The following is a 26,278-nucleotide window of genomic DNA, read 5'->3' as shown; positions in this document are numbered from 1 at the left end:
TAGTTTGGTTTTCTTTTTTTTTATGAGGGAGGCCACTTGCGCGGAGGTCTTCTGTCCAAAAAATGGCCTAGACATTTAACAAATAAACTGACCGATGACCTGCTGTCTTCTCCACAGGTTATTGCCAACATGGCTGCTGCATATAAACAAGAACAGAAAATCGTCAAGCGGAAAACCAGGGGGCTCTCCTCTCTGACTTTCAAAGTGGAGGACAGCGTCTTTAGCAGTGACGATGGCCCAGCACTGAAAAAGCTAAAGAAGAACCAGTTTGTGTCTTTTCAGATTGAGACCGTCTTGTCCCCAGAGCAGAGTGTTTCTAGTATTAAGAAAACAGGCTGACTCCTTCACTGTGGATCTGACGTAATGACACTGCGAAATGGCGTGAGGTACATGCCTTAGTCAAGAGGACTTTCATACTTATGCTCAGTGGACTTTCATTCATATGCCAAAGGCTCTGTATAATCTAAGGGTTACAGTTGGTGTGTGCGGGGGATATATTTATTTGAATTTGAGCCTCCTTTTCACCACATCTGGGTATACTGGAGTGTTTGATTTTGATCTAGGAAACCCCACATCTGCTAGAAATATACTGAGTGGCAGTGGGTACGTCCCAGTTTCTCACCCTCAGTATTCCCAGCTGTAAAAATGAGTATACTTGTGACTATCTCCAGAACCAAGCTTATTACCAAATTCCTGATTATCTCTATGCAAATTTAGTATGGGACATAGAAATTAGCATCTTTATAAACTTCAATTTCCTTCTGTTCATGTTTTTAAAAGCAGGTCTCTAGCACTTCAGTTGTGAAGAAAAGCTCAAAAATGTATGGAGAGTAGCTGGTGAAATCAGAAAATGAATGGAGCTGGATCAGCAGGATTATTGGGGGGGCAGGGTTCCCCCTCTCCATTACTAAAAGAAGTAGAATATGTGCACTTCATTTGCTTAACACACACTGTTGCAGAATTCAGCTTTCTTGGCACAGAATGTTAAGCCTGCCTGGTCCACAGATTGTGCTGAAAAAGAAGGGAAGACGACTCGCTTATAAAGGGCTCTAAAAATGACCATGATGGCATCTTTCAGAACAGGCAAAAGAGAGAATGTTGCATACCAAATTCTAACGTTGATATGTTTTGCGCACAGTAATATGTCAAGGTAAAGAAGCAGCCTGTTGCATTTGCCAGTGGCAGACAGAACTGTAGTGGAGACACCAATGTAGCATTTTGTATATTGCATATTCTGTGACTTTTTCCCTACAGAAGGGTTTTAAGCAGTGGAGCAGAACAAGAGGGGAAGATTGGGAGAAAAACTGCAAAGCTTAAGATTCAGCTAGATGTAACAGTTTTACACCAAGTCATCTAGTAACTCCAGTGTCATACAGAATGAGCATGTGGTGGTGGTGGTGGTGGTGGTGGTGGTGGACTTTAAAAGCAAAATAACAACTTAGACCAACTTAGAAGTGGCTGTGGAAAGACAGGGGGTAGTGTCATGGTCTCTTGCCCACAACCTCCTTTAGTTCTTAAAATTAGGTCGCCCCACCTCATGCTTTATACCTGACTGGGGCAGCCCCAAACAAACTGCCATCATGTGCAGTTTGAGTGCTGCTTGAGTGGAAGTTCAGACATAATTTATTTATTTGTTCGGTTTCTATACCACCCTTCCAAAAATGGCTCGGGGCGGTTTACACAGAGTAATAATAAATAAATAAGATGGTTTGGCACGCTGGGAGCAAATGATGCTTGCAGGGGCATAGCAACGTTGGAGTGGGCCCCGAGACAAGATTTTAAAATGCGCCCCCCGTCGCTGAAACTCAGCTCATGAAGTAAAGAAATCTTAAATGAGGCTGAATCGTGGTAACAAAAAGCAGAGTAAAATCTATCTATCTATCTGTCCTATGTGCCACAATAGAACATCATCCTAAATTGTTTTTTTAAAAGGTTTTGTAAATTGTGGCTGATGCAAGTCATGTAATGGTCCTAGAGAAAGACATGCTGTTCTGGTAGCTCCAGGTCTTAACATTCACATCAGCTTCGGAGGATGAATACAAGTGAAGGAAGCCCGGGCAGGTGTGTGGCTGGGGGAGTCAGTCATGTGACTTGCCTCTGGGGGGCCCCAGACAACTGTCTGCCCTTGCCCTATTATAGTTACGCCCCTGGATGCTTGTGTCTGCACGTTTCCTCCCCTTTTGCACTCCCCTGCAGTTGCTTGCTTCTGCTTTGGCATAAACCATAGTTTGCCATTATGTCTCGGCTTGCAAACTGCAGGTTGTGCTATAGACCCACAGCCCTGATCCTCAAAGGCCACTAATATGAAAAACACCCCCCCCCCCAATCTAATCCACCTTCTGGTGGCTGTTGAGCAGGATAGGGGCCAAGGACAATCTTCCACAGCAGAATTTATCTCTGAATACACCTTTTGAATTCAGGTACCTTTTGGTCTAGACTACTTTTGACGCTGCCTTCTGTCCATGGCTTGCCAGTCTTGAGAGTCATCCAAGAACATCCATTTGGCTATGGCCATCCATGTGGCCATGGAGAGCAAGGCGCTCCTGTAGAGAGAAATTCAGTAGCAACTATTCCATACTTCTGGATCTTCCTTTCCTTTAGAGCTTTAACATCATCTTGGCAAAAATTTGTGGCTGGGCTGAGCAGGGGGTTCGTCTCTGTGGCCATAATGTAGAAAACGGTTGTTGACACGAGCTAAATAGAACCTCCATGTATTGAGGCAGTCTACCTCTGAGTACAGATGCACTAATATTTCCTTAGGCCTGTGGTGTGGACTCCTCAGAGCCTTTAGCTGGGCTAGATCCAGCAGGTCTCTTATGGTTGTGTCTTAAAAAAAAAAAAAAAAAAGCAACTCCCACTGTGGCATTAAATAAAGCCTTCCTCCCTAGCATATCTGCATAGGATTGCGGGCTTGCATCCCTAAACCCAATCTCCCCCCCGCTTGGAAGATGGATGTTTTGTCTCGTCTATATCAAACGGGATTTTTCGCAAGCAAGTGTGGGAGGAAATCCAGGTTGAATTACAGCCTTCGAGAACTCGGCTCTGACACTGGAGGGGGTTTAAAAAAAAAAAAAAGCAAGCAACACTCTCAACTCCAAAAAATCTGGAAAGAATCGCCCCCCCCCCCCACTAGTGCTTCCAAAAGGGGCCACACGGCCAAGATGCTCCCAGCTGCAGAGGCGTGGGGGCGGGGCCTGGTGACGCACCCTGGGGAGGCCCCGCCCACTTCCGACCTTGTCCTGGGAAAGATCTGAGAGCAGTACCGGCTGGCCGGCTCGCAAGGATGACCTCCTGTCCCGCTACTCCTGCCTGCAGGTAAGCCCACCTGCCGGGACCCCCTCCGCCCTGGCGGTGCATGCAGGGGCTGCCCACGCATTTCCCCAGGTTCCCCTGCCTGGTGGGGGGGGTCCCTCCTCCCCGCGCCCCCCGCCCGCGTCCTAATCTTTGTTCCGGTGCCAAAAAGCTGCTTGAGCCCTGCCCTGCGATCAGCCTCCTTATCTTCCTTCTCCAGTCTCCAAGGCAATCGAGCCCCTTCATCCTTGCTTCGATGCTTGGTGCAGATCATGCAAGCTCGCGTTTCCCTTGCCTTGCAAGCAGATATTCGAGCTTCCCTCCCCGCCTCCGGCTCTATCCAAGGTCCAAACTCTCAGGGAAGTCGCTGTAGGGCTTGAATTAAGTGTCCGGGTGGTTGTGATAAATCTGGGATAACTCCGTGCAATCCTACCTTGCTGTCTCTTTCCTCTATCTATATGAGGTGTGGGGGTGTGAGTCTATTTCAGTGTTGGAGCCTGTGACATGTGCTTCTGTGCAGAGGCAGAGTGACTTTCCTTCAAGTAACCACAGCTGGCCCCAATAATCTAGGAATCAGAAGGGAGGTTTTTCAGGGCATCTAGAGCACTTCTGAGGTGTGGGACTCCTAGTACCTCTCGTTTTATTAAAATGACTAAGTCACATTGAGAAATCAAATGAAATCAAATGAAATCAGCCTTGTCTTGACTATTTCCAAACAAGCCTCCTCCCACACCCCATGTCCTGGCTGTTCTTGTGTCTTCGCAACCCCCCCTACCTTGTGAATGCATTGCAAAGTGTATTTTCCTTGGTATATCCCAGGAGCCCATTTGCTGCGTTGTGGGTGGGTTTATTGGTTGCTGCCTACTACTGTGCTTTGGTTACGTGACCCCCAATTCACTCCCTCCCCCTTAAACTGAGTAATGCCGTAATAAAAGTTCGTTACTGGATAGAAACATACTGGACAAGAGCCTGAGAGCTGCTTCTGTCCAGTGGTGGTTTTTAAAATGGGGTCATGCATGTTGATAGTACTTTCCAGAGCATGAGAGCACCTGTCTCTGCCCCAAGGGGCTTGCAATCTAGAACAGAGCCACAAGGGAGACACCAGAAAAAGGAGAGTGAAATGGAGGCAGAGTAAACACAGGAAGAAGATGCAAACTGGTTCCATTACATGCACTCAGACTTAGTTACAGATACATTGGATTTTATTGGGACTCTGAATTGGTATATATTTTTAAAAACTCTACTGTAGATTTTCTCTTAAGCTGAATGACTTGGCAGATTCTTCTGGATTCCTGGCTGTGTAGACTAATGTTTACTGTGCTTGTAACAGGCCTAATTGGTGTGACTGGAAGGTGGGCCAAAGCATTTTGGATGGAGACTATGTCAGTCTTTTCAGACATTATCTGATGTGCCAACTCTTTTTCAGACGAGGCTTCTAGTGCTGTTAACTGACTGAATGTTTTTTGGTGGCGTTGAGGATGCAGTGATTAGAGAAGCTTCACCTGCTGAATTGCTGGCTGTGTTGTAGGTGTCAAAGGCACAGTTGCACCACTAACAGCTGTATCTTTACCCAGTTAGGGGTTAACTTTCTTACAGTTTGCACAATGGTGTTGGGCTAGTCTGTATGTAGAAATCTCATTTTTCAACTTGGCTATTTTTTCACACTATATGTACATGGCCTGGGGATGAACAAGGTAGGACATAGGTAATACATACTTTGTAACACAGACACTGTGAGACCGTGTGTGTGTGTGTGTGTGTGTGTGTGATAAAAACTCATTAAGTTCCCCTAAAACAAATTCCTCTTTCGCAACCCTGCAATGCTCGTATTTGCCTAGAAAGGTTAAAATGGAATGAGAATGGTTCTTGAGTCTACAAACCTGAGCGAAAAATCGAATTCCATCACCTTAGATCTGCTGTCTAAGGGGTACCTGATCCCTTGTGTTGAGGGGGACTAAAAGCAATGGATGTGATGTTGGATGCTGTCTCTGACTGTAGCTAAAAGAACAAGGAATCACAGGGGAGCAGAAACCTACCTCTGCCGGTGTGGTCTGAATGTCAGACTAAGACCAGGGAGACCCAAGTTCAATTTAATATCCAGTCAAGAAGCACTGCAGTTTAGTCACTATCTCTTAGCCTAACCTACTTCACAGGCTTGTTGTGAGGAGAAAAGGTAGGAACGTGCCCACATTTGCAACCCTGAGCTCTTTGAAGAAAGGGTGATTCTCGGTCCACCCAGCTGAGTATTGTCTATATTGAGTGGCAGCAGTCCTTCAGTCTCCAAGGGATACTGACATCTCCGGGAGATGTTGTTTGAACCTGGGATGCATGCAAAGCAGATGTTCTGTGGCTGGGCAATGGCCCTTTGTGGTTTGGGGGGAAATCAAAACACATCATAAGCACAGCTGCTGCCCAATTAAAGGAATCTGAGACAATGAACCATGTGGTTTTTAATTGAATGAGCCATTGATTCAGTTTACACATGGGGAAAATACAGTAGCTATGAAGCAAGATTTTGGGATAGAAGATGCATGTGCAGGAGCAGGCAGAATCTTAGAAGAGGCATCTGTGTGTGAGAGAGAAAAGGGGAATGCCTCTTCTGAAAAGGTGCATTTCATCTGCAGTTTTTAGAAGTACTTGCATTAAATGTTTTTATTTTGTTATCTGCTGACTAATTGGTTAGGGACTCTTTTTTTAAATCTGTTAAAAAAATTAACCCATTTCAGTGTTGCAGCTCTATAAAAAAGAATATCAGGTTCCTCAAAAAGGAGACTGCCAAGTTTATCTGAAAGATGCCACCGTTATCAACGTTCCTCTGTAATGTGGCTATTTAGGAGAGCTTTGAGAATTGTCTAGCTTACCCTCTGTTCATTTCAGTGGCAACAGAATGGCCAGCACCCCGTGGAGACTGAGTCTCTGCCCCTAGAACAGGCCTGCATAACTCTGACCCTCCTGCAGATGCTGGACTACAACTTCCATCATCCCTGACAGCTGCTGTGGCTGGGGATTATGGGAGTTGTAGTCCAAAAACAGCTGGAGGGCCAAAGTTGTGCAGCCTTGCCCTAGAACATGCCCCAGAATCCTTTACGACATTCAGGGGTTTCATGACCCACACAAAGGGCTCCGTCAACAGGTGGGAATCATCGGTGGGAAAGATTTCCTGAAAACAGAAGGTCTGCAAAATGCCCCAGTTGTTTCTTTGCATCAATATTGCAAGAAGATTCAACTGCTTGACATGTTGCAATGTCTTTAATTTATTAAATAATAAAGATATGTATTTATTATAAACTGCCAAGAGAGATGTGAAATATATGCTAAATAGTGTTGCTGTTTTTTAAACCAGCAGGGGCTGCTCCTGCATACCAAGATAAGTCATTTTTCAATAGCAGATCTGTGTTGAAATTCCAATGTGATTTGGTGGCTTTACCCTCCTGTCTCTGCCTTCAGAAACAAAAGTGCATAAAAACCCGGGTTTAGGATGTTAAAGGTGTATGAGGTCAAACTTAAGGTGTGATTGGCCTGGCAAAAACCAGATCCAGAGTATGGCCTGCACACACAGGGTTCGGTTTTGTCCCCCATGCTGTTTAACATCTACCTGAAACTTCTGGGAGAGGTCGTTCGGGGACTTGGACTGAGTTGTCAGCAATATGTGGATGACACTCAGCTCTATCTCTCCTTGTCACCTGATCCTAGGGAGACGGTGGATGTCCTGAATCAGGGGCTGGAGGTCGTGATGGGTTGGATGTGGGCAAATAAACTGAGATTGAATCTGGACAAGATGGCGGTCCTGTTGGTCAGTAGAAGAGCCAGTTGGGATGAGGAGATTCTACCTGTTCTGGATGGGGTTGCATTTCCCGTGAAGGAGCAAGTAGGCAGCTTGGGGGTATTGCTAGACCCGGCTCTGCTTTTGGAAGCTCAGGTGGAGGCAGTGGCCAGAGGTGCCTTTACCTGTCCCTACCTACCGCCCAGTAGAAAGTCTGGGAAACATACTGGCATTCGAACCAGCAACCTCTGGCTTGCTAGTCAAGTCATTTCCCTGCTGCGCCATTAGGGGTCTATCAACTTGAATAGTTACTCCAAAATAATTACAAGTTATCCACATCACTGTGTATGTCGAACTGGCCCCTCCCTGGTTTAAGGACTTGTGTGCCCGTATCCTCCCGCAGACGGCTACTGGTTTAAAAACAAATACTAAAAAAATACCACCTCTCCTCCGGAATGGCCAGTCTTGTATCGGCCTTCCGTCTCCATGGCGACAGCCCGGAGGCCTTGAAGGGCAAAGATCCGTTGCCGGGCTTCTCCTCCTCGTGTGTAAGCGTCTTTAGGGTTTCTCGCAACTAGACAAGATCTCTGGGGCCGAGTTGTACACGCCCTGCACTTAATTAAACACACTTTTTGGGTAGTTGGGAGTGTGCCTCCCCCCTCTCGAAAATAAATAAATCCTGGCCCACCAGCCGAGACCCCCCGACAGAGAGGCGAAAAAGCATCCAGCAACTTAGACTTGCCTATTAATGTTTTTATAAAAGCATTTAAAAACAAACAAACAAACAAGGATCTGTGCAACCTATTCGCCACATCACCTTGCGTCTCTGGCGTCCTGACCAGCTGTGGGATATTCAAGGAGGGTGACAGTTGAGACGTTGACCGGCCTGCTGCTGTTTCAAGAGTTGTGGGCCCTGCCATGCCGCGGGTGTTTTTTTTGAATGTTTATTTGTCAAGAGGGTGAGAATACAAATATGGTGAAGGGTGCTTCAAGAATGGTGCTGGTCAAGAAGTAGGCCCAGGTGAGAGACTGCAATGGGTTTGTCCACTGCATCCATTTTGAATGACAACTCCCATAATCCCCAGCCACAGCGGCCAATTGCCGGGGATGATTTCATTTTATTTCATTTTATTTAATTTTATTACATTTATAAACCGCCCCATCCAGAGGCTCTGGGCAGTGATAACTTCCACTGAGAGGCATGGTTGCTTTGGGGGTGTCAAAGCCTGCTTCAGAGGTACAGAAGACATGCTCTACAAATTAACTGTTTAAAAAGGACTCTTTCGTGGATGAGAAGATAGCCAGCAGTGGGAAAGAGTACCAGAAGAAGAAAAGATGTGCATAGTTTTGAGGAGGAAAGTAACCACCTCTTTGCCCGGTTTGCAGAGGTGAACTCAGTCCCCATCTCTGCCACAGATACTTTTTATGGCCTTGGGCAAGTCACTGTTTTATCAGACTCCACTTCCTCTCTCCGCGGCTGGGCTGGGCCTGCCGCTGCCTCTGGCCCCTACAATTATGGGAGTTGTAGGCCAACATCTGCAGGAAGGCCGAAGTTGCAGCCCTGCCCTAAGCCAAGTTCTGCCTCTCCAGTTAGGCTTCCTCTGGAAGTCGTCTTCGCCATGAGCCCCACCGCCTGTTAAGATCATCCGGGGAGGGCTGAGAGAGATTCCTGCCTGCAACCTTGGAGAAGCTGCTGCCAGTCTGGGTAGACAATACTGAGCTAGTTGGACCAATGGTCTGACTCAGTAGAAGGCAGCTTCTTTTGCTATGTAAATCACTCTGGGGACATCTTTTTGTTGAAAAGCAGTATATAAGTATCTAAATAATCATACTTCTCACATTCTTTCTTTCAGGAAAGACTGGGTGGACATGCAAGGTTTAAACCTTGGCTAGGACGCTCCCCTGTTCCTCCTCCTCCCTCCTCTCTTGCTGTCCCTCCACCTTCTACCTCAGTCCAGAAGAAGCTGAAGATGCGAGCCTGGAAAGCCGTGGCCAGCACTCTGGCTTTCACAGGTGTGGACGTGACGGTGACCAGTTTGCTGTACGAACACAGCCACAGCGGCAGCAGCATCCTTCAGGACCTCAAGCACTTTAATATCTTCAACTCCATGTTGGACGTTTGGGGGGCTTGTCTGTACAGGAGTTGCTTGCTTCTGGGCGCGGCGATCGGGGTAGCCAAAAATACCAACTACGGCCCCAAGCGGTTGAAAGCCTCCCGGACTCTGATCACACTCGTCTGTCTTGCTGTGGGGATTTATGCCCTGGTCAAGCTGCTCCTCTACTCGGAGGTGAGGAAGACCATCAAGGACCCCTGGTTCTGGAGCTTGTTTGCCTGGACATATGTCTCGCTCGTAGCCACGTTCGCTTTATGGCAGCTGCTGGCTTCTGTGAAACCCGCCCGGGAGACTCTGGGAGTCAATTCCGAATCCAGGACTGAAGCTGAGGAGATTGGTGACCCGAGTTCCCTCGGCACTCAGGAAAAGAAAGAGGAGGCTTCGGCAGCTACCATCTGCAAGCTCTTGTCTTACACCAAGCCAGACGTCCACTTCCTTATCGTGGCCTTTTTCTTCCTCTTACTTGCTGCTTTAGGTGAGAGCCTCTAAAATAGCCCTTCTGAGTTGATATCCACTGCTAATAATTGTCAAGCACTGGAATAATCAACATATTATTTCAAGGACATTGTAGAACTGGAAAAGGTGCAGAAGAGGGCAACCAAGATGATCGAGGCCTAGAGCACCTTAGATAGAGGTCTATAAGATCATGCATGGAGTGGAGAAAGTGGATAGAGAGAAATTCTTCTCCCTCTCCCATAACACTAGAACCAGGGGTCATCCCATGATATTGATTGCCAGTAAATTTAGGACCGGCAAACAGAAGTATTTTTTCACACAACGCATAATCCACTTGTGGAATTCTCTGCCACAAGCTGTGGTGACAGCCAACAACCTGGAAAGCTTTAAGAGGGGTTTGGATAACTTCATGGAGGAGAGGTCTATCATCAGCTACTAGTTGGAGGGCTAAAGGCCACCTCCAGCCTGCAAGGCAGGATGCCTCTGAGTACCAGTTGCAGGGGAGCAACAGCAGGAGAGTGGGCATGCCCCTTTCAACTCCTGCCTGTGGCTTCCAGCAGCATCTGGTGGGCCACTGTGCGGAACAGGATGCTGGACTAGATGGGCCTCCTTGGGCCTGATCCAGCAGGGCTGTTCTTATATTCTTATATCTCAGCCCCCAGACTCTCCCTCTTAGGGAACAGAGTGGCCAGAACTTGGGAAGAGGGTGGGGGATAGAATTAGTGTGAGGCTGCAATACAGGGTTCCTAACAGTATCCTTTGGAGGGTCTTAAATCTACCCTGTTGTGTGTCCCTTGAAACAGGAGAGACGTTCCTTCCCTACTACACAGGCCGGGCCATCGATGGAATCGTCATCCAAAAGAGCATGGACCGGTTTTCCAGTGCAGTGGTGATAATGGCCATTTTAGCCATAGGAAGGTAACCTTGTTGGATTACCAGTGAATTGTACTACCCTTCAACCCAAAGTTGGGCTTGTTGTGACCTAAATGTTATATGCCTTTCTATGTCGGTTTATTCAGGAGGACGTACTTGGCTGTACAACTTTGGCCTTCCAGCTGTTGTTGCACTACAGCTACCATCATCCCTAGCCCCAGGGGCCAGCAGGTGCCTGGTTAACTGAGCAAAGAGGCACCTTTTTTAAAAAGTGGTGATTATCTTTATTGAGCAAGGGGGAGAGCAACTGACCCTATCCAGCCCCAGCACAGCATTCCTCTAGTGGCTGTTGCTGGTGGTTGTCTTTCTTTTTAGACGGTGAGCCCTTTGGGGACAGTGAGCCATCTTGTATTTATTTATTCTTATTTCTCTGTGTAAACCACTTTGGCGTCTTTTATTGAAAAGCGGTATATAAATATCTGTAGTAGTCGTCGGGGATGATCGGAGTGTAGGTCAACAACAGCTGGAAGGCCAACGTGCAGCTTTGGTCTATGGTCTTGGATACAGGAAACTATTACCTACTTTCCCCTCCTCTCACAAGGAGGATCATGTTCATTGGGGCATTCGCAGAGTGCTTTGCTTCCTAGAGAGGAAGTAGTCCTCTGCTCTCTGGTGTAGAAAGGCACCCTGGGAAACTCTTTTAAGGAAGCCCTTTTATGGTGATAGATACGTGAACAATTTGGGCATAGAGATTGTGTACTCTTAGAGTCTGTAGTCCTGGTCCCTCTTCATTGCAGCTTCTCTCTCGGTCTCTGGGTACCGATTCACACGTGCATATTTGTCACTCAGTGACTTTTCCCCATCACTCTTGACTTGCCTGCATTGCAGAGTGTTGCAGCTGAAGCTAATAGGAGGTGATACAAAAGCTCTGTTTGATCAGTCATGGTGTTGGTTGGTGGTTCAATGGTGTTGGTTGGTGGTTCTCTTGTCCTTCCTTGAAGGCACGCAACATCATACGTGGTCCTTCCCTTTTATCACAATAGCCCTGTGAGGTAGGTTAGGCTGGTCCAAGCTCGTCCAAGAGCGTAATGGTTAAATGAGGATTTGATCTCCTCCATCCTGGTTCACCACTGCACCACATGGCTTGTTTTACAAATGCAAGTTTTCATTTGATATTGCATTCATTAAGTGACAAAAGCTTATATGTAGGGAGGGAGAGAATGAATTATCCTAGGTTGAAAATGATTCAAAAGCTTCTGGGCAAACATTTACCAATGTGCCCTAGGTGGGGCATTTGACCCATGGGTTGACTTAGACTTGGCCCTCTAGTGTATGATATACAGATGCGTACATACATCTGTTGCATCTGTGTGGTGTGCAAAATCCAAGCCAGAGAAGCAAAGTGTGGGATATCTGTCTCTTACAACTTGAAAATACTTTTTATTTTTTTCCCTTAGGAGTGAAATGTGTTTGTAAATCTTTCACCATTTCCTGATTAAAATATGCAAGGGGTGTGAGGGGCGAGATCCTGCTGGCCACCCTGGCTTGCTAGCAAGTGCAGGGAAATCTGCAACTCTCTCAGGATATTATTTATTTACATGTGTATCCTGCTCTTCCTTAAGAAGCTCAGAGCAGTCTACATCATCATGTGTATCCCCACAACAACCCTGTGAGGTACGTTAGGCTGATAGATACATGGCTGGCCCAGAGTCGCCCAATGAGTTTCATGGCTGAATGTGGATTTGAACTCGGGTCTTCCCAGTCCTAGTCCAGCACTCTAACCACTGCACCATATTGGCTTTCTAGTAGTAGTCAAAATGCTTGAAGCCCTCAGATACTATGTCCTCAGACTACCAGCTTTACAGTACCTGTCCCAGGCTCTGTCTTGTCTTCCTTTTACATGTTAGGGTTAGGGTTGAGGGGTGTTGTGTGTCAGTGTCTGTCTGCCCTATAACATCTCTTATCTGCAATCAGCTCATTTGCCGCAGGTATCCGGGGTGGCGTCTTTACGCTGATTTTCGCCAGGTTGAACATCCGGCTTCGCAACAGCCTTTTCCGCTCGCTGGTCTCGCAGGAAATGAGTTTTTTTGACGAAAATCTCACCGGTGGGTTTCTCTCTTCATCTCGTGAGACCTTTTCATTTATGTGGCCATCCGAATTGAGGGCTCTGGAACTGTATAATGGGACAACATTGATCTGGGGATCTGAAGAAGATCAGGCCCCAATCTATGTCTGGGGCATTTTCTCCAGTTCATCAGGCGTTGGTTATGTGTTAATGATCTGGGAGCTGGCTTTGTAATTATTTACGGTTTCATTTTTTTTAGTGTCTTTCTGTGTGTTTAAAATATTTAAAGACCGAGAGCTAGTGGAGTGCAACTGCTGAGCTGCGAATCATGTTCCCCGGTTCGAATCTTGCCTCTGTTCAAACTTGTAAGGTGACCTCACACACAAGCTCTCCTCCTTGGCTTCTGCTCCCCTGAGGCAACATGGGGATAAGTGGCAACCTCCTCAACCCGAAGTGCAGCTCTCTGACTAATTGTTTGGATTCCCGCCCCTCCACCCCCACCCCACTTATATCCTCCTCTTCCTCCGAGAGCTCAGAGTACATGCTTATTTCCATCCTCACAACCACCCTGTGAGGTAGGCGAGGCTGAGAGAGACATGACTGGCCCAGAGTCACCCAAGGAGTTTCATGGCTGAATGGCGATTCAGATTTGGGTCTTCCTGGTCCTAGTCCAACACTCTAACCACAAAGCCTGTTTGAAGCTGTGGCCAAAGCCCTCTGCACCTCCCCTCTGGCACCATGCGGAAATGACTGTTCTCGCAATGCATTGATGCACTTTGCCCAGTGCCGGGGCTCCTTTAATGGAAACAGAGCCCTCTGGAGCCCCCGTGCCATCTTGGCAGTGCTTCCCTTCCCAGCACTTTCCCCATACAGCTCTTAAGAGAGGTTCCGTCTCTCTTAAAGGGCCCTCCAGCACCGAGAGATGTGCAGTACTGGAGGTCAGCACAACGGGAAATGCCCCTCGCATCAAAGGCATTTTGCCATGGTGGTGGCTCCTGCCTAACAAAAGTGAAGATCTCTGACTTAGAGGGTGATTGGATGGAGCGCATTGAGATAATAAAGTGAACTTGAAAGCACGCTACGAGAGATGCAACCTTTTCAAAATGATTTGCCATTGGACAGGGCTGCACAACTTCAGCCTTGCTGCAGATGGTGGACTACAGCCCCCATCATCCCTTATTGGCTTTGTAGCAGAGGATGATGGGAGTTACAGTCCAAAAGGACATGCAGGCTGCTGTTCAAGAAGCACAAGTCCAAAGCCTCCCCTGGGGATATGGAACGAGTTGTACAGTTCTTGGATCCTGGCCGAAGGCTCTAAGCAAAGGGTGAATTAAGCCGTTCCATGGTCTGGCCCATGCGTTGAGGTTCCTGGCAACCATCTGCCTTCTGACCAGAAGGCACCGCAAAATCCTTGGCCAGCAGCCGGAGCAACAGAGCAGATTTGCTGGATTTCTCCAGTCTGCTCCAGGAAACAAATGGTGAACAGGGGCTCTGGAAAGGGTGTGGAAGTCCTGTGTGTTGTACCATATCCACAGCCCACTATCCAAGGACCAGAAGCAAGAGACGCTTGGTCTTCCGTGCTCCTGCAGGTGCATCATGGACATGCCAACATGATTTGCCCTTTTGACATCCCAGTGAAGTGGGCTAGATGGAGAAATTTAGTTAGTTAGTTAGTTAGTTAGATCTATATGTCGCCCTACTCCCATAGGACTCAGGGCAGCTTACAAGCAATAACATACACAACAACACAGTTCTATAAAATACATCTTACATAACGTCATAACCAAAACCCCATACAGTACTCATTCCACATAACATAATAACCATGGATTACCAGATCACTCTGCAACCAGCTATAAATTGTGCCATACAGAAAATTAGGCACACATAACTGTAAGGATTAATATTGGCACTTGCTCCAGGATAAGCAAGAGAGTTCTGCATAATGTAATGCAAAGTTAATTATTTATTTTATTTATTTATTTGATTTGTATACCGCCCCTCCAAAATGCCTCAGGGTGGTGAAATTAATGGGATTTGCTTGCTACAAGACGTAGCGATGGCCACTGGCTAAGCCTGAAAAGTGGCAGCAAGAGAGGGGTGTGTGTGTGTGTGTGTGTGTGTGTGTGTGTGTGTTCTCTCTAATGCCATGTGTTCTCAGTTTGTTCATCTTTTGCATTATTGCTGTGTTTGATTTTTTTGCATTATTGGAGTTTTCAGTGGATTTTATTGTGCTGTGGTTTAATTTAGGGGAGCACAGCGCACCCGTTATTATGTGTGAGCTCCATCAGTTGCCAAATTAGTTTCTGGGCTCTCCCCCTACTAAATAGAGTTTCCACTTTAAAAGGCACCTTTTGGCCCAAGAAGTCTTGTTGATGACGCCTCATCCGCCACACGTCCCTTCTGTCCTCTTCCTTCTCTCGCAGGCGACATTATTTCCCGGCTGACCTCCGACACCACGATCGTGAGTGACCTGGTCTCGCAGAACATCAACATCTTCCTGCGTAACGTGGTCAAGGCCACGGGAGTGATTGTCTTCATGTTCAGCCTGTCTTGGCAGCTCTCCCTGGTGACTTTCATGGGCTTCCCCATCATCATGCTCGTGTCGGACCTTTACGGGAAATACTACAAGGTCAGTTTGTCCCCGGCTCCCGGACGCCAGCCCAGAGCTTTGGTGTGGAGTTTGTGTTTGTGTGAGGGTTCCCATGTGGAGAGCTAATAAAGGAGGCTCCTGGCTCCAGTGGGGGGGATGTAGTTCTTGGAGCAGAGAAAATATTAGAGATCGGCTCCTCAAATGGGATGCCAGCAGGAGACACCACTGTGGCACAGTTACTGATGTTCTCATTCTGGTAGCACCATTATAAGAAACGTAGAAGTCTCTCTCAGTATCTGGTTAATATTACCAGTGTTCCACTGAGGAAGGCTTTTACATCTTCTTGTTTTCAGACTATGCCTTCAGCATATCTTGAAGGGGGATATTACAGACTCCCAGTGGAACAGTGCCTTTGTCCTCATGGTTCCTGGCAAGTGGAGGACATCATCCACTGCGTCCCCTCTTGCCCTATTTATGATGAGATCAGGGGGGAAACATTGAAGATAGATAAACTTAAGGGGTCGAATGTAGAACGTTTGACTTCTCTGCTTGCAGATGCGATTCTGCATGTCGGCTGCCAAGTGGCTGCTTTTGCTATGCTTTCTTTTTAAACTCGGGAAGAAATTCTATATGTTCTCAAATGTAGCATTGGTTTTAGCTCCGCTTAACTGATGTCACTTCTTGGTATGTTGCATTTCTCCTGTTTATATTTATGTTTATGCTATGTTATGACCTGTGGTCACAACAATAAACTTATTACAGGAAGTGTGTCCCTTTCCACTGCATAATCATGATGCAAGGCTAGCATTGGGGACAGGGCTGTAGGACGGTGTAATCGAGAAGGTCTTAGGTTCAGTCCCCAGCGAAGAGTTCAGTGCAGTCCTCAGCCCTCTGCTTGGAACCCTGCAGAGCTAGAGTACACCGGGGGTTCCCAGCCTTCTTTAACAACTGTGCCCCTTCTGTTGCAAACCTTCAGCTCAGGATCCCATGCATGTATATGCCAATTTAGGTGTTACAGTTACGAGGCAGGCTTTTCCACTCCCTGGCTTACACCCAAACTGAGTTACTCATGAGTACTCCTCCCATTGAAATTATTAATTTCAGCGTGGGAGTACTCGGTGCTAATTTCCTGAAGTTTGTCTAAACCAGGGGTGGAGAACCTTGGCCCTCCAGCCGTTGTTGAACTCCCATCATCCCCAGCCACAATTATTGCACAGGAGGTGATAATAGAAGGTTTTTCCATTGTTCCCAAAAGGACATCTCTCTCCTCCGTGACGTTTCGGTTTCTGCATCCCCTCTCTTGCTTTCTCCCAAACTCGTAATACCAGTTGGGGACATCTGCACACCTGGCTAATCCTTCCTTGTTCATGAGCTGGCTCATGATATATTGCTTACTGCAGCATATGCCTTCGCCTGAGGTCAAATGCCTCGTCGGCCTCCGGCTGCAGCACTTAAGCCTGCAAATGCAAACTTCCTGTTCTGCCGGGTCCCTCATCTTCCTCTGGCTGGATCGTGCTGCAGAGACAGGAGGCCGGCTGGTGCAAGGCTGCAAACACAAGAGACGATCTGGAAGAGTTGAGTCATTCAGTGCCTGGATTCTGGCCAGCAACTATTTCTTGGCGCTCTCAGTGCATGATTAATCCTGCTGAGAGTAGGATTGTGGGGAGCGGGGGAGGCTTCTGCTAAATTGGGGTCTGTGGGATATGCGTGGTGTGCTGATCTTCTAAATACTCTCTCCCTCCAGCATTTTGCATCGTCAAACCCTGACTGCAATAAGCCATCGGCAAATGGCCTGTGCTCTTTTAATGGGACCCAAATTAACTCCATAATAATTATCTGTATCTAGCATTTGTATAGCGCTTCTGAGTGTTCAAAGCATCTCACATGCCTTATCTTGTTGTAATCCTTGGAAGATCAGGGGTGCTGCAGGAGATCCCTGCACTGGGTAGGAAGTTGGGCTCAGAGACCTTCAAGGCCCCTTCTATCTCTAAAGTTCTGTGACTCGAAGTCGGATTGTTCAGTTTCTTGGTTCCTGTACAAACCTCTCTCCTTCTCTTCCCCCTCCGCCTTTGTCCACCATTCAGAAGCTCTCCAAAGACGTTCAGAACGCGTTGGCAAAAGCCAACAATACAGCTGAGGAAACCATCTCAGCTATGAAGACTGTCCGCAGCTTTGCCAATGAGGAAGTTGAAGCGAACGTCTATTGGGACAAGCTGCAGCAGGTCTACAAACTCAACAAAAAAGAAGCCATGGCTTACACGTACTACGTGTGGTCCAGTGGAGTAAGTGGAAACCCTTCCCTTTAGGTTGCCTGTACAGTCAGCTACCTTTGTGCAGACCCGGAGCTGGTGTTGTGATGGCTAAATCTTTGATTGACTGGTTCTGCCTCACTCATGTTTGAAATCCTTGAGAGGCTTCTGGATTCATACAGAAGAGGGATCATTGGTCAGTGAAGGAACACATGTGTTGTGTGCACATGAATTTAATCCCTAGCATTGCTGCTCAGAGGATTATCTTTTTATTTGAAGATAACCGGGGAGCGGAAATTTATTTTAGAAAGAAATGCAAAAGCACTCCGGGGATGGGGGAGGCACAGGTTTGTGACGATGCATGCGCTAACCAATCAGTGCTGTGCACAGCCAGCTTCTGTTGCAACCTGGCAGAAGTGGACTCCCCTAAATGTCATTCTGGACAGGGGGGTGCGTCTCTATACAGTGGGGCAAGTATGTTCACAGCAGCTTTATCACTCAAACAAGAGATCTCTATACACACCCTCCATCTTTGATTTCTAAAACACTGTTCATCCAGCCCTAATGTTTGGTGGCTTTTTAATATGGAACTAGTTTAACTTTTCTCCACAATATTCATTTTATACTTCAAAATGTAGCAGCAGTTTATCATCTTCCTTTCAAATTGCATTCTGTTGTTTGTACAATATTCATATATTTGTTTTCCATTCAAAGGGAACCCTCAGTATCTTGAACCTTGGAAATTCTCAGTCCTGTTGACTGAGTGTGTGGCAGCTTTGGAAAAAGGCCAATTCCATGCTAGGGATCATTAGGAAGGGGACTGCAAATAAAAATGTCAATATTACAATGCCCTTATACAAATCTATGGTGCAGCCACATTTGGAGTACTGTTGTGTGCAGTTCTGGTCATCATACCTTAAGAAGGGCATTGTAGAAGTGGGAAAAGTGCAGAAGAGGGCAACCAAGATGATCAGGGGCCTGGAGTACCTTCTTATGAGGCAAGGCTACAGCATCTGGGGCTTTTTAGTTTTGAAAAGAGGCAACTATAGGGAGACATGATAGAGGGATATAAAATTATGCATGGAGCAGAGAGAGTGGACAGAGAGAAATTTTTCTCCCTTTCTCACAACACTAGAATCAAATGAAGGCCGGGAAATTTAGGGCTGAAAAAAGGAAGCACTTTTTCATACATTGCATAATTAATCTATGGAATTGTCTTCCACGGGATGTGGTGATGGCCACCAGCTTGGATGGCTTAAAGAGAGGTTTAGATAAATTCATGGAGGATGGGTCTATCAATGGCTACTAGTCTAATGGCTATAGGCCACCTCCAGCCTCAGAGGCAAGATGCCTCTGGATACCAGTTGCAGGGGAGCAACGGCAAGAGAGAGGGCATGCCCTCAGCTCTTGCCTGAGGGCGTCTCGGAGGCATCTGGTAGGCCCCTCTGTAAAACAGGGTGCTGGACTAGACAGGCCTTGGGCCTGATCCAGCCAGGCTGTTATCGTGTTCTGATGTTAGTGAGTGTGGATGTCTGTGCTTGGTTTCAGCTCACACTCCTGATCGTTCAAGTCAGCATCCTGTACTACGGTGGCCACCTGGTGATCTCTGACCGGATGACCAGCGGGAACTTGATATCCTTCATTATTTATGAGTTCGTCCTGGGAGACTGCATGGAGGTAAGCATCTCTCATCTGGAAACAACTACATTCCGGCCTGTGCGAAATGGCAGTATCCAGTCTTGATCAAGCTCCACTCTCCTTGGGTTCTTTCCGTCTCCCACAACTAGAGTTTGTTTTTCATCAGAATGAAGAGTGCCCAGGTCTGGGGTCGATCTGACATGGAAAGTCCTAGATTCGAGCTAGTCTGGTCCTCGGACACTTTGTTGAAAGAAAAAGCGATCCTGTGGCACCTTAGAAACTAATAGGCTTGTTCACATGTCTAGCAACAGGGCAGGAGGTGTGCTTGAGCTGGACATGTTTCCGATGGTTGGTCATGCGCTTGCAAACATTAAGGTAGGAGGCAGGGAGGATGACTGTGTGTGAGGCGGCAGCTGGGTTGCACAAGCGTGCTCTACCCGATTCCATCCCCAGCATTTTACTGTGGTAGGAGAAAAAGCCACCCTACCCAGCTGCCGCCTCTCACACACGATCCTTCTCTGCAAGCACAAGATGGAAAACGTGGAGCCTACCTGCCTCACCTTCAATGAGCCTCAATGTGTTTGTATGTATTTATAAACACACACACACACACACACACCGCACCACCTCTGGAGACATGCTCCCCATCACCACCACAAAACAGCATGTGCAATGTGGAAGAACAGCAGAAATAAGCATGCAAAACAGCACGGAGGTCCTTGCTTTATGCTCCAAGAGACTGGGTCCGTTATTAAAAGCTTTGTGGAAGAGCGTTGTCTTCAGAGCTTGCTTCAAAGCTGGGGCATGATAAGTCTCGAAAAAGGAAGTGGGGGAATGATGCAGCACCAACAAGTCAAGACCAAAGGGGGCGGCGGGAAGAGAGATTCCCAAAGGTGCTGATAAATTTTTAATAAAAGTTTTATTCAACATGGCCTGATGCATTTTGAGCGTGAGATCAGAGGCAACTACTTAAAAAAAAGTGCGAAGTATTTAAAAAGTTTAAACTAAAATACTCACACACACTTTTTAATAACACATCACACATTGTTTTTATAGTTGCCTCTGTATGGTATCTGTGCAGTTAGATTTTATACGGTTTACGAATACCTGGACTAGTTTGTTGTTACTATTTTGAGCTGTATGTATATCCTTTTCTGGTCAGCGACTGTAATTAAACAGAATTGAACTAGTTGCTTCTGAAGAAGATCATTTTGCGCGTGAAACACATCAGGCAATATTGAATAAATGATTTATTTAAAACTTAACAGCACCTTTGACACTCCTCGTCCCCCCCCGCCAGCCCTTTTATTTGGTCTTGGCATGGCGAGTCTACCAGGGACAGAGGGGCATCGCCACCAAGAAGACCCTGCCCCTCAATTCCACCAGTCAAATCCAAGACGTTGGCAGTCCAGAGAGCAGGGCCGAAGAGGCTGAACTTAAAACTTGGGCAGGTTTATACTGGCACAAGCAGATCTTGAAGAAGGCACAGGTCTTACAGAAGCGTATGTTCTGGTCAGCGGAATGGTGCGTGAGTGTGTGTTGCCATTTCCTGTGTCTTTTTCTCCCCCCGTTAGTCCATTGGATCAGTCTACAGCGGGCTGATGCAGGGAGTTGGAGCTGCTGAGAAAGTGTTTGAATTCATAGACCGCAAGCCAACCATGGTGCATGATGGGACTCTGGCCCCTAGCCAGCTGGAAGGCAAAGTGGAGTTCCGGAACGTCACTTTTGCTTACCGCACCCGACGGGCAACCCAGGTTTTGCAGGTACACTTCTCTAAATTGCCTTGTCCTGATGTGTCTGAACAGATAAGTGGGGATAGTCCCAGTTTCACATTCCAAGAGCCATGAGCCAAGCTATTTGGGTGCCTTGGAGCCATGGGCTGCTGTCAAGACTGCCCACAAGCTTTGGGTGCTTCTTCCTCTCTGCTGCAGTCCATTGTCTGTCTGGGTTATGTCCCCTGTTGTCTTGACTACCTTTTTCAGCAGTACACTTTATGGCAAAATGCATCATATGAGCTTGCAGCATTTGTACTGTATTTCTCTGAATCCAAGATTAGTTCCCCCCACCACCACAAGTTCTTTGATGTTAGAAATCAGGGGGTTGTCTTAAATTCAGAGTCCTCTTCCTTTTTGGTAAATATAGGTAAAACCTGTATTTAACTTCTATTCTTTAAGGAGCTTGTGTTAAATTCAGAGTCGTCTTTATTCGGGTAAAAATGTTATTCAGTTGATACTGACACACTGCTTTCAGGCAGTAGTAGCTGCTGTATCATTTCAAAGACTCGACAGTGAACTAAACGGAAAGACCAGCCAAATCTTTGTTGTTTTAGATTGTACACGTGTGTGTACACGTGCACGGGCGTAGCCACCGTTGGGTGACCGGGTTCAAATAACCCAGGCCGCCGCCCCTGAGGGGCCGCACCTCGCGGCCCTGACACACACACCCGCGTCTGATGTCAGACACGGAGAGGGGGCTGGCTTAGCTCCCGAGCGGGGCTGTGGGGCCCCTTCGAGAGCTAAATGGCCATTGCTGCGTTTGCAGCGCAGCCAGGAGCGGCTGGCTACATTGCGAATGCAGCGCTGGATCTGATCTAGCTCCCGAACGGGGCAGTGCGGCCCCATTCAGGAGTTAGGTGGCCAGCGTTGCGTTCACAGGGTGGCCAGTAGAGGCTCTCCCAGGGAAGAGCCACTCCTGGCTGTGCTGCAAACACAGCGCTGGCCTGGATCTAACTCCCGAATGGGCCCACACAGCCCCAATTCGAGAGCCAGACCACGTCTCCCGCGTCTGACATGAGACATAGGGCGCGGGCCAAGCAGTGCTGCCCCCACAGCTGGACACGGGCTGCCACTGGTCAGGCTCCGCTGCTGTGCGCATGCGCTCACTCTAGCTTTGCAGGTAACTACAGGTAACTTACAGGTAACTTTGCAGGTAACTACATTTTTTGTTGGTCTTGTTTCAAAGACATGTTTATTCCACAAACTGTTGAGATTAAACTGGTGCTGTGTTTTACAGTTGTGTATTTTCCTTCTGGTTTTTGTTGTGTGCTTATAACTTTATAAACAATTTTTAAATTGTTTTGTTTTGTGTAGATTGCCTTGGAACACTTTGTGTTTAAAAGGTGGCATGGAAGTATTGTAAGTGGAATTAAAAAAAAAAAGATAGATTTTAGACATTCCAATACCCTGGAGGTGTCCTCCTTCTGTGTTTATAGAATGTCTCCTTCACCCTCCACCCTGGGAAAGTGACGGCACTGGTGGGACCTTCTGGCAGCGGGAAGAGCTCTTGCGTCAACATTATGGAGAACTTCTACCCTCTGCTCGATGGGGAAGTCCTGCTGGATGGGCAGCCTATCAATATGTATGAGCACAAGTTCCTGCATTCCGTGGTATGAACTGCCAGTCATCCCCTTGTAGCGCCCACTGGCCGTAGACTGCATGTGTTTTGTGACTCTGTGAAAGCACAGAGCGTGATGTCAGGCATAGATGTCAGCTTCCTGGAAGCCGAATCGTGGCACCATCCCTTTAAAAACTGGTGGCTTACCCAGCCCCTTTAACACAGAGGTGAGCACGTCCATCCCTGCTGCTCCTCCACTCTCCGCCGTTGCCGTAATGGCGGCCCTCCCTGCCAGCAAGCGTGGAGGCCACGTACCGTGTGGATAGCTAGGGGGAGCACCACCAGTACAGCAGTGGAGGTGAGCAGAGGAGGAGCAAGGGCGGACCTGCTCTCCTCCGCATTAAAGGGGCTAGGTAAGCCCTCGACTTTAAAGGGATTGTGCCATGATTTGGCTTCTGAATCACATTTTGGCACATCCCTACTTCCTGAAAGTTTTAAGTTTAAAAAAGAAAAAAGAAATGAAGCAGCTTAAAAAAAATTTTCATTAAAAAAAAAAAAAGAGAGGAAGTTTTCCATTTTAAAAAAGAGAGTCAACTTCTAGTCCTCATGACTACCAAGATGCACTTGGAAGTTTTGCTGCCGAAGTCTCAAAATCTGAACAAAGTATCTAGCAGGCTGGGGAGGGGTTTCCTTGCCAGCATAGCTTCTTGCCTCCCCCACCACAACCCATGGTTAGCAGAACCTGTAGCCTGCATAGTCTTTGCCTCTTCCCGGGACCAGCAAATCCAGAAGACATTTTGCAATGCAAAACTGGTTAATGGAGAAATCTTCACTGCAGATTTGCAGAACTCTTATTTTGATCCAGGAAGCTTGCTCGGGATTGCTTTTTCTTGTCTTAGCTTCAGACATGAAAGGACCATGCAGCATTGGCCAATGAATGTGCCACATTGCATTGGTCAGTGGCGGGAAAATTTAGCATGACAGCTAGAACACAAATGATTAATTGTGGGAGGAGTGGGTGGGCGTCACACACAAATGATGAAGTCATGTTAATTAATGCCTGGAATTGAGACTCCTCTGAACAATGAATGCTTCTTTGAAGGCGGGAAGCCAAGTCATTTGTGACTGTTCATCTTCTTCCTTTTTCAGAGCCTAACCTTTTCTTTTTTCCCCTCTCCCCTCCTCACTCACTCTTTCTGTCTGTAGATCTCTTTGGTGAGCCAAGAGCCGGTGCTCTTTGCCCGATCGATTGCGGCAAACATCTCCTATGGCTTGACCTCAGCCCCTTACGAATCTGTCGTTCAGGCTTCCCAGAAGGCCAATGCGCACACGTTTATCACGGAATTGCAAGATGGCTACCACACAGGTATTGGAAACCTGCTCATGTGTGTTTTTGAGGCATCGGCAACTGAGCCCAAGTTGATTCCCCTTCTCCTTCCTTTGATCCAACAGAAGCTGGAGAAAAGGGAGCCCAGCTTTCTGGTGGTCAGAAGCAGAGAGTGGCTATTGCAAGAGCTTTGATCAGAAACCCTCCAATCCTGATCCTGGATGAAGCCACAAGTGCACTGGATGCAGAGAGTGAGCATGCAGTGAGTAGGAACATTTGGGGAGTGTCCTCCTTCAGGGAAGGGGATGGCCGTACTCTGGGCTGGCCACGGGGCCATCAAGGAAAGCAGTGTGTGTGTGTGTGTTTGCTTCCACTTCCCGATTCCTGCAGTAGGTCTCTGGAAATGAGTGAATGTGGCTGAAGAAATGAACAGACTAATAAGTGTCGCTTTCTTTTTCTCTTTGGATGATTTTCTCTTGACAGATCCAGCAGGCCATTTATGGGGATGTCCAGAACCACACGGTGCTCATCATAGCACACAGGCTGAGCACTGTGGAGAAGGCACACAATATTATTGTTCTTGACAAGGGTCACGTGGTACAGCAAGGGACACACAAGCAGCTCATGGAAGAAGGAGGCCTTTATTACAAGCTGGTGCAAAGACAGATCCTGGGTCACGAAACTGGCACGGGGGACAGCTGTCAACTGGACGGCAGCTTGACCAGCGTCCGGAGAGATTCTCCACAGACTGGAAAGGCCGAAGAGCTCCGGGTGTAACGGCACATGTGGCAGCCTCTCCAACTTGGACTGGGCGATCACACTGTCGAGCAAACTCAGAGGCAAAAGCACTACAGAGTCCAGCTGGCATCCTGCTGGGAGAGGCATCCTCTTAACTAAAGCCTCACCAGTGTCTTCTGTACGACGAGGTCTGTTTACAGCCATAAGCACTAAGCTTTTCATGCACATTCTTCCTAGCAGACAGAGCTCTGCTGATCAGCAAGAGAGGCAGCGGTCTAACCATCCTCGGGGCAGCCCATGAGTTATCCCCCCCCCCAATGATAACGCATGTAAAATGTTCTGCCGTCTGTAACTGATGTGATCTTAGGTGCATGCATTTGTATGAGGAGGAGGACAACCTGTGAAGGATTTTGGAAGGTGGTTGTGTGTGTACTGGTGAGAGAGGGCTGGCTGAACATTGAGGTCTGAGCCAGCAGCAGCTTTTTGGGATCACTGCAGTCCCTGTGAACATCCATGGAAGTTTGGTTGGGCCTAAAGTGCAGCACAGTCATTGACACATACTTCCTACAGGGTGCTTGACCCAATTTTTGACAGACCCGGGGAAAATAGCTATTGGTTCTGGATACTGCCAATGTGGAATGTGGGCAGCTTAATATAGTGTGATATTCACACTGTGGGAGCATGATAACTTCTAAAAGGCAGGAGCCTTTAAGGCTATTTAGTGTGGGCATCCAGAACCATTGTTCCTTTTTGAAAAAACTTAGGCTACGTTCTCCAAAGCAGCCCTGCAGCAGAATCTCCATCTGCTCTGAAGCGATGAAAGGTGACTGGTGACCTGCATCCTCAGCCTGCAGTGGTTACCTTGATGGTAGCGAACCTTCTAGCAGATGCTTCTTCCTACAAAAGTCTGTTTAGCAGTTGATTTTAGAGGTGGGCAGTTGATTGGAAAAAGAGAAGCAGCTTTAAATTGCAAGCTGGAACAATTTTTAAAACTGGATACCTCAGTTGGCTTCTTGCATCTTGTCAATTTGGCCACCCAAATTCGCAGCAAACAAGACAATGCTATTTGCAAGGGCAGTATGTGTTTTGTCAGGGAGGGGAGGGGTGTGTATTTAGATTCCTCAAAGCTGGCATGAGACACACACCCACACCCCATTCAACATGCTTCACTGGATGCAATTCCCGTTCAAAGTAGGAGGTTGGGCAAGAGCACACCTGTTCGCTTGCATGGCTAACTTCTTTCCAGGCAGTTTTCCGATGCATTGTGCCCAGGTGTGCATGTGTGAGCGTGTTTGTGTGCAAAATCCCAACACAGTCTTAAGGTGTGGACCCTGCTAGCAATTCCAAATAATTGGTGAGTTATGGGAGTCATTCTTTGCTTTCTTTTGATAATCAGGTTCAGGCTGCCTGTATGACTGTGTTTAAGTGTGTGCGTGTGCGATTGATATCAGTGTAATCGGGAGGGGGAGCAAGAACTTTGATTCTAGCTCCATTTGCACTATCAAATTTGACCTGGACTACTTACAGTTTGACACACGACTGGGTATCGGGCAGCCATTGGTGTGCTTTAGAAGACAGAACAAGGCTATGAATGGAGACTGAGCCATTTCAGGAAAGGTTTTTTCTTCACTCTCTTAAACTCTCGAATTGCACTCTGTTATGAAATAACCTCAAGCACTTTAGCTCATTTTAATTCCTTTCTGATATTTTGATGCTGCAGTGTTTCCAGCAGCGTTTTCTGGTTTGCAGTATTTAACAGAAGCGTATTGTCCCTCTTGGGTTTAGTGATATTTTACAAAGACTTTGCAAAATAAAAATAAGACTACCTCTGACACTCA

General features: G+C 47.2%; 1 protein-coding gene across 7 annotated transcripts; it reads left to right on the top strand.

Moving 5' to 3' along the window:
* The first annotated feature begins 257 nt into the window (after positions 1 to 257).
* Positions 258 to 26,278, top strand: ABCB9 (ATP binding cassette subfamily B member 9). 7 transcript variants are annotated; one of them, XM_053280137.1, is made up of 12 exons: positions 258 to 386; positions 8,908 to 9,643; positions 10,428 to 10,542; positions 12,472 to 12,602; positions 14,989 to 15,194; positions 17,240 to 17,437; positions 18,953 to 19,081; positions 20,617 to 20,805; positions 22,254 to 22,427; positions 23,582 to 23,741; positions 23,828 to 23,964; positions 24,186 to 26,278. In XM_053280137.1, the coding sequence occupies exons 2-12, from the start codon at positions 9,025 to 9,027 to the stop codon at positions 24,477 to 24,479; spliced, it is 2,352 nt and encodes a 783-aa protein (XP_053136112.1). In that variant the 5' UTR covers positions 258 to 386; positions 8,908 to 9,024; the 3' UTR covers positions 24,480 to 26,278. The 7 variants fall into 7 exon arrangements, with proteins under 7 accessions (XP_053136112.1, XP_053136110.1, XP_053136108.1 ...); XM_053280135.1 differs by lacking the exon at positions 258 to 386 and adding an exon at positions 1,024 to 1,150; XM_053280133.1 differs by lacking the exon at positions 258 to 386 and adding an exon at positions 1,859 to 3,315.

The sequence above is a fragment of the Hemicordylus capensis genome, chromosome 15 (assembly GCF_027244095.1).
Source record: "Hemicordylus capensis ecotype Gifberg chromosome 15, rHemCap1.1.pri, whole genome shotgun sequence".
Classification (NCBI taxonomy): domain Eukaryota; kingdom Metazoa; phylum Chordata; class Lepidosauria; order Squamata; family Cordylidae; genus Hemicordylus; species Hemicordylus capensis.
The sequence above is the reverse complement of the archived record's forward strand: the minus strand, read 5'-3'. Positions and strand labels throughout refer to the sequence as shown.

What these genes read in the sequence shown, in the direction of transcription:
- ABCB9 (XM_053280130.1), top strand. Translation starts at nt 7,510, where the DNA reads ATGGCCAGTCTTGTATCGGCCTTCCGTCTCCATGGCGACAGCCCGGAG. An exon ending in CGGGCTTCTCCTCCTCGTGT is followed by an intron (nt 7,603 to 8,907) that starts GTAAGCGTCTTT and finishes TCTTTCTTTCAG; the next exon opens with GAAAGACTGGGTGGACATGC. An exon ending in ACTACGTGTGGTCCAGTGGA is followed by an intron (nt 17,438 to 18,952) that starts GTAAGTGGAAAC and finishes GCTTGGTTTCAG; the next exon opens with CTCACACTCCTGATCGTTCA.